The 13,791-nt window shown below is 33.7% G+C and overlaps 1 protein-coding gene across 1 annotated transcript in view; it reads right to left on the reverse strand.

Annotated features, from left to right (window-relative positions):
- hwt (SH2 domain-containing adapter heavyweight) overlaps positions 1-13,791 on the reverse strand; it is a 524,256-nt gene that overhangs the window by 59,363 nt on the left and 451,102 nt on the right. Inside the window, exon 3 of the mRNA XM_089640998.1 lies at positions 3,330-3,425. Coding sequence (XP_089497124.1) covers positions 3,330-3,425 — 96 coding nt within the window. The remainder of the gene's footprint in view (positions 1-3,329; positions 3,426-13,791) is intronic.

A 13,791-nucleotide genomic window follows, 5' to 3' on the forward strand; every position in this document is an offset into this window, starting at 1 on the left:
TTATTTTTCAACGACATCCGTTTAAAAGGAAATTGACACTTTTCTCGAATGTTTTTTTTCCTTTAAAAAGTACCTTTAGTTCCATAAAGAAAAGGTTCATATAATCATAAAAACTAAAAGTAGGTAGGGTAAAAATTGTTACCTTAAAAATCCTACTAAAATTGCATGTTTTTGCATCATCATCAGCCCAAGCATCAGCACAAATAGCCAACCGCGGCGATATATTAAATACATGTCTGTTGTGTTGGGAGTAAGAAGAAGTCGGCTATGACCTGTTCTTAAAAATTCTTCCACATTCGCCTGTTGTATTAAGAGACGAAACAATACCCTAAAATAAAGCCAGCATCTTAACGACGTAAGTGAAGTAGCCGTGCACAAAAATATGTGATGCGCGGCCCTTGTGTATTGGACAGACCCGAGGTTGAATTTACCCAATCAAATCTCTAAAATAAAGTGGGAATCTTAACGTCGTAAGTGATGAAGTAGTGTAAAAACAATGTTCGGCGCACGACCCGGCGTAATGTACTAATCTACGGTCGACTTTACCCAAGAAGGCCTAGAAAATCGATCTTTCCGTGGGGTTTATTTTAATTATTTCTGATTATCGTATTTATAAAATCTCAAATGTTTCTAGATACGTTCAGCAAAAATAATTAAAAGGTGAGCGTCGCTCAAACCCCCGAAATTAGAGTATTATATAAACTTAAGGGATATCATAGAAAACCTAAACCAAGAGGAAGCCTTATATTTGTCAACACTAAACAGAGGAGGCCTTCAGTAACATTCATCGACCAATTTATTATCAGATTGTGAACTACCTCTCCTACCTTTTCTTGAAATGACCCTCCACACCGGATCCCTAAAGATGACAAGTCCTCTTGAGTGGAGCTAATACAGCTACATATGGTAAGTACCACTTCTATCGGGGAATTAGATAAAATTTAGGTCGAGTGGTTACGATCCTTCGCTACAAATCCGGAGGTCGTGGGCTCAAATTCCGTCGAGCGCAAATAAATTTTATTTGATGTTTTTTTTGATTTCTAGAGTTTTCCTGGTACCTACCTATTAATTATACATTATAATTACTGAGCATATTTCTTAAATTGTTTTATTTCTTAATTAGAACCACTTTCCATTACCATTTTGTAAAAATGTTTCAAAGAACCGACATATTTATTTTTCCGTACTTTTTCTTTTTAGTTTTACATCCTGTACTTGTTAAAGTGTCATGTCTATATATGTTTTAAATAATATATGTACACATGAGTAGAGTTGTACCCAAATAATCATGATTTTAACATTTCGTGGGAGTCAGTTAAACATATTCACCACTCGGTTTACCTCCTTGCTCGAGAACTTTTCATGCTAGATTTTTCTATTTGTGAAATTTTTCGGTCGTTGTTGTACCACTGATCGGCAATCCGCACATTGCTACGTTACTTCCTCCCCCTAGGCGGCCTGCAGCCCTAATGCTTTTCTACCCCATCCCGGAAAATAATATATTTGCTAGTTTTTTGTACAAACGAGCAACAAGCAAAACACATCAGCGGGGGCTGAATAAAGATAAACCAACCCATTGGGTAATCTATCATTGTTATTGTCTTTTCCAAAGAGTATAGTGTGAGAATCACAATAATTATGCGTGGGTGATGGGTTTAGGTCTCAACGGTTTACTTTCTACAGCTGAAATCTCGATGACAAAAATTCCTTCAAACTAACATCACAGCATATTAACATCCCTAACATGTACCTATGTTTTTGATTGTAACTGGGAACTTATAAATCGAGTCTATTCTAAACGAACCCAAGCTAATCAATACTTAAACTGACCTTACCCAACCCGCACAGAATATGTGGAATCTCCTGTTAAGACATTAAGTTTATTTTGACTACTATTTTTCCGGAATATTGCAGTTTGGTATGCCGTGAAGTTACTTTATTAATAAGGGAGAAAATTATCCCAAATTTCTTATGGAAAATTGTTTATAAACAAAGAAAATTTCAGATATGACAACCTAAATTTATGTAATTTTTTTTTTTGTGTCTTCTTAAATAATCTCTAATGCTTTGTATATCTCCATACAACATCTTCAGAGATGAAAAGTCCCTGGGGGATGTTACATTGCCAAAAGGCAGAGGAAATAATATAAATCAATAAAATCACAAAGATTATATAGGGCTTGAAAAACCCATTTCAAGGTTATTATGTTTTTGGTGCCGGTCATAACCACTCGATCTTCAATTTCAAAATATACTATTTAAAATAATTTTTAAAAGTTGTAGACGAAGAAGACGGAAGACTAGAGACGCCGTAGCTTAACAGTTCCGATCTGCAGCTTGCAGAGTGAAAATTGTCTTTAAAAAAATCATCCCGATGATGACAGACACCAGAACGTAATATGTCGTTTAGTGTTTCCTTGTAGAACTTAATAGTATTTTATGTTTTTATTTATGAATCCAAACACATTTAAAATACCGAGGAAGGATTATTCTGAAAGCGGTTGAGTGTAATTAAAATAAAGTAGTCAAAAATAAATTGGCCAGCTACATATTTAATGCATTTAACAAGACCACAAACGAAACACTGTTAATAAAACAATTAACTGAAGAATCTTGATGGTTTTAATTTCCAAGCTTTCACTAACTGAAGCGAGAAGTTTCATCTCGTCCTTGAAGCCTTTATCCGATATCTACTACTACTACTACACTTCTCCGTCTGAAGAAGATCCACTCAGACGCTGTTTTATTGTAATGGTGATTTCTCCTCTCTGACAATTACCACTACCTTAATTATTACTATTATTATTGAAATATCGAGTAAATATTATTTTCCTTTATTGAAATCACTCTTAGTTTTTGATGCATTTGTTTACCAGAGGAAATAATATAGTATTTTTTTGCTAGCCATTAAACATCTTTCATTTAAACATTATGTTACAAAGTCTTTCGATAGACCAATAAATTTGCTGATTTTCAACTTACTAGTGCCTTTATTAGGTTTAACAATTTTTTAAATATCCTCCAGTTTCACAAAAACAACATTCTTAAGTCGTGTCAAAAGCAAAACTAACAAAATACAGAAATAATTAGTAAAGAATATCTTTGTCTATTTTTTCCTATTTACGGAATTGCTTACAAACGTTATTTTTTAAACCATAAAAACTCTCGTTTTTTTAAAGGTTATGAATGATACCAATACATAGTAATGATTTAAAAAAATTGTTCCCAGAAATTATTGAGTTAAGTCGTGAAAATTATTTTACAAACGTTTCGTTTTTGCCGGAGATCATTTAAGGTTTTTATTGTAATTTTTGTAATGTATAACTTACTTGATCTTGCTGTGGAGTTGGAGGGAGACCAACTCTTTTTTTGGTTTCTAAGGTCCGTCCAACTCTGTCAAGAGGTTGACTGTACTCCGGCCAACACTGGAAAATCAAATAAAAATTTAAGTATTTTTCAATTAATCACTAAACTACAAAGCACAACATTAGGTGATATTATACAAAAAAAAAAACAAATCATTAACCTCTTGCAAAAAACGTCTTAACGCAACGTAGAGTTAAAACAATTATTTTTGTAATAACAAGATTGATTGATTACCGAATACCCTCACCAAAAAAATCCTCCATTTGTTTTTAAGGCATAGTCTCTTCTATAAAAAATATTCATTTACTATTCAAAACGCCTTTTTTTTTTTTTATTGTGTTTATTTCTTGCTAGAGCAATCCCGATGAGTAACAGAACTCATTTTAGGACAGGAGGAACTTACAATTCATATGTAGGAGGTAGTAGGAACAATTTTACAACGGTATTTTGATATCAAATATAAGTTTCACATTCAATACAGCATAAAAATTAAAAATTAAAATAATGACACGTTAAATAGAACAAACAACAATAGAAAACAAGTACAGAAAGAAAAAAAAAACATGGCTAAGATACAACAAGAAATGACAACACAGTTACATATTTTCATTTTTAAATGTAGTTAAAAAATATTCTTTTAAAGCATTGCTTTGCAATTTTTTATTGTGGTGGATGTGTTTGTACATATCTGGAAGCGAATTATATAGTGTATAGGCAATATAGTTCAGTGATTTTAACCCATATTTTGTAGTGTGTGTTTGAGGAATGCGGATTTTATTGTTATTTCGAGTATTGTGGTTGTGGATGTCTTGATTGTAAAGTGGTTTAAACCTTACAAATGTTAGAGCACTCTAATAACAAAAGAAATTTAAATACTCATTTAGAAAAACCGGTCGGAGGTGTTGGCTGAGTCACCCGCGAAAAATAAAAGTAATTTTTGCTTTTAATTCCGTCACCCCTTCCTCAAAACTTCCCTTAAATAAATAATGGCTCTGCTTTACACTCGCTTTAATAAACAGTAATCTCCAGACACCTCTTAAGGATGACTCAACATGATACCGTAATGAATTCATTTATATTCAACGCTGCTACATAGTGACTGGGATGCTGTAGTTTGTAGATGCCGGTCTATGTTTAAACTTGTGGATTAGGTAAGGAAGTTAACAGTTATTCAATTTGATGTGGTAATTTCAAGGGGTAACTGACTTGTAAATATTTGTGAATTGTGGTATCATCTTAAAAGGAGAGTCAAGAGAATATTTGACGAGAGTGGGTGGTTGTAGAAGCCGGAGTCGTCCCAAATGTGTTACTATCAAGAGAAACAATGCAAATTAGTGACTGAGTTGACAGTTGCATTGGATTACCACTGAAGCATAGCGTCGCGCGTCGCGTCGTTGGCTCATTTCCTCTCATGGCAGAAGTAATATTTCTCCGCTATGAATAGATACAAGAACTTTACAAATTTTATTATTATTTGTTGGCCCCACTGGGTACTTTATGCTGAGGGACCATTTTACAATTAAATAATATTCAATAATAAATATAAATTGAAATAACATTAAATTAAACTGATATTAAATAAAATAAAATACAATAATAAATGCAGTTGTGATTTTTTTACTCGATCGATTATTATTGTACCTTCTATGTGGTACGAATGATGTATGTATTGTAATGGTATTGCGTATTACGTGTATATATTTTAAAATATTGAGTTACAAAAAATTTGTTATTTTGACTTTTTGAAAATTTTTTTCCCTCACTTTTTACATCAAGTGAAATATTGTTGAATGCTTTTATTGCCTAGTACGTGTGGTGTCTTAGTCCAAAGCTTGTATTTGCCTTCGGAGAATTTACGTTTTTTTTCGCTTTTCTAATTGGTCTATAAATGATAATTTATGTTATTTATTTATTTATATATACGCCTTAAAAGGCGTTTACATAGAAGTGATACATGATGCAGTGTACATAAGAGAATATCTGTATTATACAGGAGATACTGACAGTAAATAGATGTTATCCATTGTGAAGTAGGTACAAAATACACAATTGTGATTACAAGTATAATGAGAAAATATTAAGAAATAATTTAAAAAAAAACTAAATAAAAAATATGATCCATATGCATGATATATTATGATATGTTATGTTGCTAAAATTTGCTTTTTTTGTCAAAATGAAGTTTAGCAGTATTTTTTTATGTATAATTATCGCATATCTGGTAAAGTGCAGAATAATATACTGTTTACGTGATTACGGTTAATTATAGTTCTTAGATATTTTATTTGGTCTATTTTTTTCTAGAAAAGTGCAATAGCAGATGTTCTTCCGTACACAATCGTGTAATTTTATGGTTTTATATTGTTTTTGGCTGTCCCTTGCTATTTATAGAGAACGTTGTGAATTTTGTTTCCGATATGTTTAGTGTAAATATGTTTGTGTCTAACCATGCTTTCACTCGCATGATTTCCTAATTCCGATATATTATACACATTATTCCATTATTCACATTTAAAAACTAAAACTGTACCTTAGAAACCCGGGAATGTGTGCCTATGTTTTTATTTAGATAATTAGTTTCGTACAGGGTGCGGCAAAACAGAGAGTACAGTTTTGAAAGGGCTACTAAAAATGGCGTTACTTGTAGAAATGGGGTTAATTTTATTTTATTCGCTAGATAATACCGAAGACATCAGAAATATCCCTCCCCCCCCCGAAGCGATACATAGATGAGGGCGATTTCTGAAATTTTCGGCCGCATTTTGGCACGGTGTGGTTCTTCCAAGGTTCTGCAAAGTTCTGCAAATTGCAGCTGGAAGACAAGCTGGGTGGCGACGAAAGAACGACTATTTTCAAGAAACGCGCGGACGGCGAAGCCCCAGTGTTGTCCGGGCCGACCCATGGTAACGACTAAAAACGGCACGATCCACTCAAGACAATGAGATCCTTCCCAGGTTCCTACCTTCATCACACGGGATGTACTGGCCTTCAAAACTCTCTGTTTTGCTGCAGCATGTACAAACATAGGCGATACGGTTATTTTAATTCAATCCACATTTTAAATGCGTGATGAATAAAAATAAACAACATTTTAAGAAACTTTATTTTGTAGTAGGAATTTTATTAAAAATCAGTTAGATTGTTAGTTATAAGAGAATGTGAAGCCATTGTAACGAGTGAAGTAATGAGTTTTAGCTTTCCAAGCTCCACGTTCTGGGCTTAATTTTAAGACGCGTTGAAGGTTGGATCCACATGACATTATATATTCAAGAGCCGCTTAATCCAAATGTTCAGCCTTGTATAGCTCTATTGAACACCGCAAAGATTTTTTGGCAACCTTGACTGTTCATGAATAGTATTATTCTGCTGCAAAATCAAAAACATACCACTCTCGTAATCATAATGAATGCCTTTAAAGTGGCGCTTGCATGAGATATTGAAGCTTAAAAGTAGAAAACTATTACTTCGGGGTAGTACTAACCTAACTAACACAAATAAAAATTCAAAAAGGGTAAAAATAGGAAACGCAATACGTGTAGGTCAAAATCAATATAAAAATAAACAAACGTGTTTTGTCAAAAAAATTATTTGAGATGACCGGTGGGTACAACAATCGGCTTGCAGTCAGGCCGTTAGATTTTCACACGACATATTTATTACTTGAGTTGACGACCTTCGCCGTCGAAGGGTAAGACTCTCGACTTGCAAACTGGAGGTCGCGGGTTCAAAACCAGACGCGAACAAGTAAATTTTGAATATGTTTTAAGATTTTCACGGCCAAAAGTATTTTTGTTATTTATTTTTGTGGTGTTATGCCGTGTTGCGCTAACTCCTTCTTTAGCCAACTTTTCGAACAGCATTGGAGAGTCCATCATCAGGGCAGATGCGTTATCTAATATAACACATCTGCCCTGATGATGGACACTGCAATGCTGTCCGAAACGTTGGCTAAAGAAGGAGTTAGCGCAACACGGCACAACACCCCAAAAACAAATAACAAAAAAAGTAAATTCTATTTCATAATTTTCTAATTAAAAACAATACTTAATATTACAAAGAATAATATTATTTTTATGAGTATGAGTAAGATTAAGAAAGGGACGCTTAGATGGTTTGGGCTTGTAGGCGAATGAACGAAGAAAGGAGTGTAAGGAGAATATATGACGCAAATGTGAATGGTACACGTAGAAGAAGTCGAGGACGCCCGAGGAAGACATGGCACTATCAAGTGAATCGAATAGTTGAGTCGGGCCATGTCAAGAGTCAGAATAATAGAAAAGTATGTATGAGACGATGTATGAATGTGAATGAGACAAGGAGTGTGTGCCAAGACCGAGTTACGGCGCGATGGTTAGTTAGCTAGTTAATTTGTTTTAATATATTTGCGGCTTGTTCAATTTTGTAGACCGTTTTACTAATTAAGTTTTTACACGCTCGGTCAACGTTAGTATTGGTAAAGCCGGCCTCAAGCCTAGTTTTAGACTGTTTTAACCAAACAAACGCCAAGGTAATAAATAAATCACTGTTCAGACCTTACGCGCAGCGTATTATTTACACTACGTTTTTTTAGTAAGGCTGAAAGTATATAGGTACTATAAATATTTTAGTATACTTCTCTATAATATTATGGGTCACAATGAAAAACTGAAAAAGGAGACATATCACAGCTCCGCAGCTCGTGAGTGGAAATGATGGCAATTATGGTGATGTCACCATGGAAATGACTTCACTATGAAAAAGGGTTGCGTTGACAGAAATTGCAGACAAAAAAAGCTATGCAATTGATGTCAATACGAGTTTTTGCTGCTTCAGATATTTAAATTTTGGCTTCATAATTATATATTAGTCGAACATTATGATAGGTACAAAAATCTACGTTGACCAAGTAATATGTTAAATATGGATTTAGTTTTGAAAACAATGATTGAATATAATTTATAAGACTTCCTACAATTATTTCTGCGTAAGAATAGATTTCAGTTTTCAATGCCCCGTCAAAAGTTATCTGCGAAACTAAATTCACCGCCTATTATTTGCTAAATTTATAGAATTCAAACCATTCATCCAAGTTTGGTAGTGAGGGTTGGCCATAGCCGATTAACGTAAGGACATGCGAAGCCATAAATTTCAATACATTACACCATTTTCCAATGAAGGGTTGCTAAAGCTTATACCTTAAAACATCCTCATCAAGTTAAATGGAAAAGCGAATAATTAATTATAATTTTTAATACAGTTCACTCGTGCTTAAAAACTCGTTTTTTTAAAGATTATTTTAATGAAATTTTAATTCAATTATTTGTTTAGTAAAAACTTTTTTTTTTTTTTTTGAAATTTTGAATTGAATGTTGGAAAAAACAAGAGAGTTTAATTCATGCTCATGATGGAAATTAAATTAAACTAAAACAGTTGCGTTACTTTTGAATTCTAGAAAAAACAATAATTTAAAAATTTAATGATGCCAGAGGTCGCATTAGATTTCCTACATGATGAACCAACCAACATCATTTTTCTCATTTTATAGCTCAGATCTTTATTGTAAAAGGGTTTTGTCCTAGTACTAGAGTTACTTTAAGGTTTTATCATGGACTTACTCGTATCATGTAAGCTTCCTATAAAAGGTGTATTTTGTTACGGGTAAGAATTTTGGATTTTCCATCGAACGACCATCAGGAGAGCAGTGGAATGAGGAGTAGACTATTCACAACCAAGTCCTGGACGAAGCAATGTGATACTTCATATTTTTTCGATAACACTGAGAGAATATTGTTAATGTTTTCATTGAATGATTTAGCCTTTTTACTATTATGCTTACTTTATCGACCTGTTTTTATTGAGCCCCAAAGCGGCACAGCGGGTGTCCAGGATTTATACGCTGACAGATTCATTGTATGGGAATATGGGGATGACTAGGAGAGCATAATATATCACCGCTCAAAAAATAGAATACTGACTGAAATATGCCAGCTTTTGTATTCGAAACCGGAGCATTATTGAAATGGATTTTATGGCTAACTGTACAATTGCCATTTTCTACCAAAAAAACAAAAAAATTATAGTCCATTATTTCCTAACTCTAGCAAATTTGCTTGTACTGTGTATTTTTTACTATTATTCAGATGTGACTTTCTAAGTGAAATGAAATGGAATGCTAAAGGAAAATGATTTATTTACGCGGTGCGATTTGTATTTTTGGTTTATAGCTTATATATACAGGGTGTATCGGCACTAACCCGACAAACTTTAACCAGCTATTCCTTAGCACATTTGGAGTAAAAAATGTTATGGGCACTTTCCTGTCCGGTAGAATTTTTTTTTCAATTAAAAACAAAAAAAAATAAAATTTCCACACTACATCACTGTCATTGGCATTGCGTTTCGTGTTCAACAGCTGTTATAAGCAAGTATGTCAAAAAGCGTCTCCGCTCTTTCGCACACACTAAATAATAATAGTTAAAAATGAGACGAATGGTGCCGTGCCATTTCGTTGTGATTGTAAAAGTGCGCCAATATAGGTACACACGTGCATTATTCAACGGAATTCGAATAAAATATTTGCCAGATGGGTTTTCAAACTTTGACAAAGGATAAAACAGTGGTGACATGTGGTGAAAATATGAATAATAATTTTTTTATTAAAAAAAACGTTACCGGACAGCAAAGTGCACATAAGATTTTTTACTCCAAATATGCTAAGGAATAGCTGGTTAAAGTGGGTACGTGCCGATACACCCTGTATAACCCCAAAAAGTTTTTCAATCATTTTCACCAAAGAAAAGGAAGATATTATCTTAGTTTGGGACACACGGACACGCTCACAACACATTTTCATTAGTATATCACTTCATTTGTGCATTTTTCATGTAACTATTTAAGGTTTTTTTAGAACCTTTTTGATAATTCTCCCGATGTTTGGTAGTCTATGAAATTCGGCCTTTTAATAAATTTATGGCATGTCCCAAAATCTGCCTGCCTTTATTCTCCCAGGAGACAATATAAAAGAAGCGGTCGATGAAATTCGGATAATCTGGCTGCATTATGGGTGGCGTTAGCCAGCAAACGACTGCGCTATCAATAACCCTACCCCCTTGCTTTAAAGCATTCCGGGCCGACCTACGGACAATAATGTGACCACGGATACCAGGAGGCCATGGCTGTGCGGCGGTAATGCGAATTCCTGGCAGAATATGAAGTGTGTACACTGTGCGTACGTACGCGTGCACTACGGAATTTCAATTATTCAGTAAGCTGTATATACATAATAGAAAGATGTGCCACGCTGAGGGAGATACGTATTGTAGTTATGTAATAATTTAATAATAGATAAGTACATGGCTGATAAGTTTTCATTAAAAAATAGATAGGTGACTGATACTACATGGCTGATATTTTTTCCTTAAAAAATAGATAACTACATGGCTGATAAGTTTACATTTAAAAATAGATAACTACATGGATGATAAGTTTACATTTAAAAATATATAACTACTTGGATCATAAATTTACATTTAAAAATAGATAACTACATGGATGATAAGTTTACATTTAAAAATAGATAACTACATGGGTGATAAATTTTCATTAAAAAATAGATATGGTTGATAAGTTTACATTAAACAATAGATAACTACATGAATTATAAGTTTACATTTAAAAATAGATAACTACATGGCTGATAACTTTACATTGAAAAATGTTTTAAACTAGATAAATTTCCATCCAATCCATCCATAAAAAAATATATCTACATGTTTCAGAACCAAAGGTCCCTTTATAGGGATACAAAGTATACTGAAAATTGAGACATAAAAGCTAGGTAAATAAGCATATACATCGCATACATACATTTAGTCGGAAATTTAACAATTAGCGATGGGAGAAGGTAATTGATTAGTTTTTATTTAAAAATAATTATAATAAATAAATAAAACTATTATATAAGAAAATAAAAACTTTAATAATAATAAATTTAATCAATTAAATTTAATAAAACTCTACATTCGCGTACTCAACATTTCTGTTCGAAACTTTCAAGGGTATATCAACAATTTATCATCCAGAGAGAGTCGATGATGCAAACGATATTTTTGAAAAACGGTATAAAAACCATCTAGATTTCCTAAAAAAATACTAAATACTAATCATTTATGTGGCTCTTTTTTTAAATATCTTCATCGCGGGTACTTTGCGAGGCTTTAAATCAACTAACTTAGCTCGGATAATTAATTGAAAACATAATTACGTTGTATTGTAATATGTAATGTATGCATTTAGGTAAGCACAGTTCAGTCTCAGAACTCAGTCTACTATGGGTAATCACATCTACAACTGTGACGCGCATCTGTCTAGCATTCATGAACCCTGCCAGACAGCTGTCGAGGTCCACCGAATATCTGGACTTCCATCCAGCCTCCGCTCACATGGCATTGAGGACCGAACAGCATCTCACTGGAGACCCGTGGTCTTCCAGGTCACTACCTATCTATTTCCCCTGCCAACACTATATCGCAACGTGCCTTATTTGAGGTTGCCATAGTACCGGCTCCAATCAGTTTGTAGGTATTTTTTTATTATTCATGAATAAATCTTTTTCAAATTTTAGTCTGAAGTCCCCACTCATGTTCCTCAAAATCAAATAAATACATAAAATAGCACGCAAGTTTTTTTAAAGCACCTCTCTCAATCTGTACTTCCACCAGAGCGATGCTTTGAGTATCCATCAAAAACTTTATTTTTATACGTAAACTAGCCTTATGGTATTATACCTTATGGTATTATACCTTATGGTCAATTCACAAAATACAGAATAAGGAAACTGTCACAGATAACTAAATCGAATTAATAAATCACCAGGTAACCGAATTCAATTTATTTTGATATACAGAATGTTCCACGTTGTTAACAGGGATTCTGGGAATATGAATAAAATCACATTAAATCACCAATAATATCATTCCGTGTAGTTGTCTACCGGCATCATGTATTCCCCAGATGCGCTAAAATCCAATACATGTAGCGCCATGTTTTCTGATCAGGGGTGGGATACCGGTACAAAATACAAATCGTTTCGCTTAATAATTCAAAAATTGTTTATCAACCGGATATTTTCAACAACAGTTTTCTGCATTTCAAAAGGCTGTAAACCAGTTTAAAAAAAATTAAAATGTTCTTTTCAATTGCTTGTTTTTAAAATCTGAAAATCTGCTATTTTTATTAATCTATCTTTGTTTATATAAACATACCAATTCAGATATATATCTGTATTGGTAAATATGTTACTTACAAATCATGTTTTATAATCCAATTATTTATCGTTCAAGGACTTATTCTTACTTCAATTCAAAGCATTTGTTTGAGGATAATGAGTCTACCAAATCTTAATGAATTATTGTACCACTTCATTTTTAATTATGATTCGCTACAGTTGGGTAATCTATGAAATATTGATGCATTTTATTAGTGTACTAGCGCAGGCCCGTGAAAAAAATGTTTTAAATTTGAAATAGACAAATAAAATTTGTTCAAAATATTAAATTGGTACTTGTCTGAATTTTCCAAACAAATATTTAGAAATTTGAATATGGTAGAACAATTCCAAGCAAAATTCTAAAGTTGATGTAACGGGAGTTACAAACAGAGTCACGATCGAATTAAGTATGTTCAATTTAAATATATCTGTTTGAAAATGACCAGAGACTATGATTTATTTTCTTAAAATCTGAATTCTTTAACTGTCTCAATACGATAGACGAATGGGAAGAAACCGTTTATTGAAATCACGTTATAAATAACGTGACAAATACATTTTATTCCTGCGTGAAACCTGACAGCATATTGTTAAATAAACAAGTGGATTGCATACATAAAAAAATGTTTTTCAATTTTTCCTAAAATTATAAAAATTGATTACGTAATAATGTCGAACCGACCAGCACCGGTATATTTGGCAGAACCTAGTCCTACTGTGTGTCGTCCCCGCGTGTGATTCACAGCATGCCTTGATTAAACCCGACCCCCGCCAACACATGCACGCCTGGTGGGTAGGTAGCCGGTGGCCGCTGCGTGCTGGTCCAAAATTTGATTTAAGCGATGATATTGGTACATGGACCGATAAACCCATAGGAGGAACACAAGTAGTTCGGGGGGAGAACACACTTGCTACATACTGCGTCGCTAAATGATGTACCATGTAGGTGTAATGTGGATAATTCAGGGGATGTTGTAATGTGTACTGATACTTTGAACAATGCTTCCAATTCCAATACCCGTGGTTCGTTGATACAGCTTAATTGGCCTCAAACGACGCCGTCCCGGCGTGTGTACGGCGATGTGTCTTAAAATTAAACGACGCCGTCCCGGCGGGTCTGATGTCTGTCGGCTTAAAAACGAAAAAGGGATACATTATTGACATCTGTGTAAAAATTT

This window comes from Hesperophylax consimilis, chromosome 2 (genome assembly GCF_061612785.1).
Source record: "Hesperophylax consimilis isolate HC1 chromosome 2, BYU_Hcon_1.0, whole genome shotgun sequence".
In the NCBI taxonomy this organism is placed as follows: Eukaryota; Metazoa; Arthropoda; class Insecta; order Trichoptera; family Limnephilidae; genus Hesperophylax; species Hesperophylax consimilis.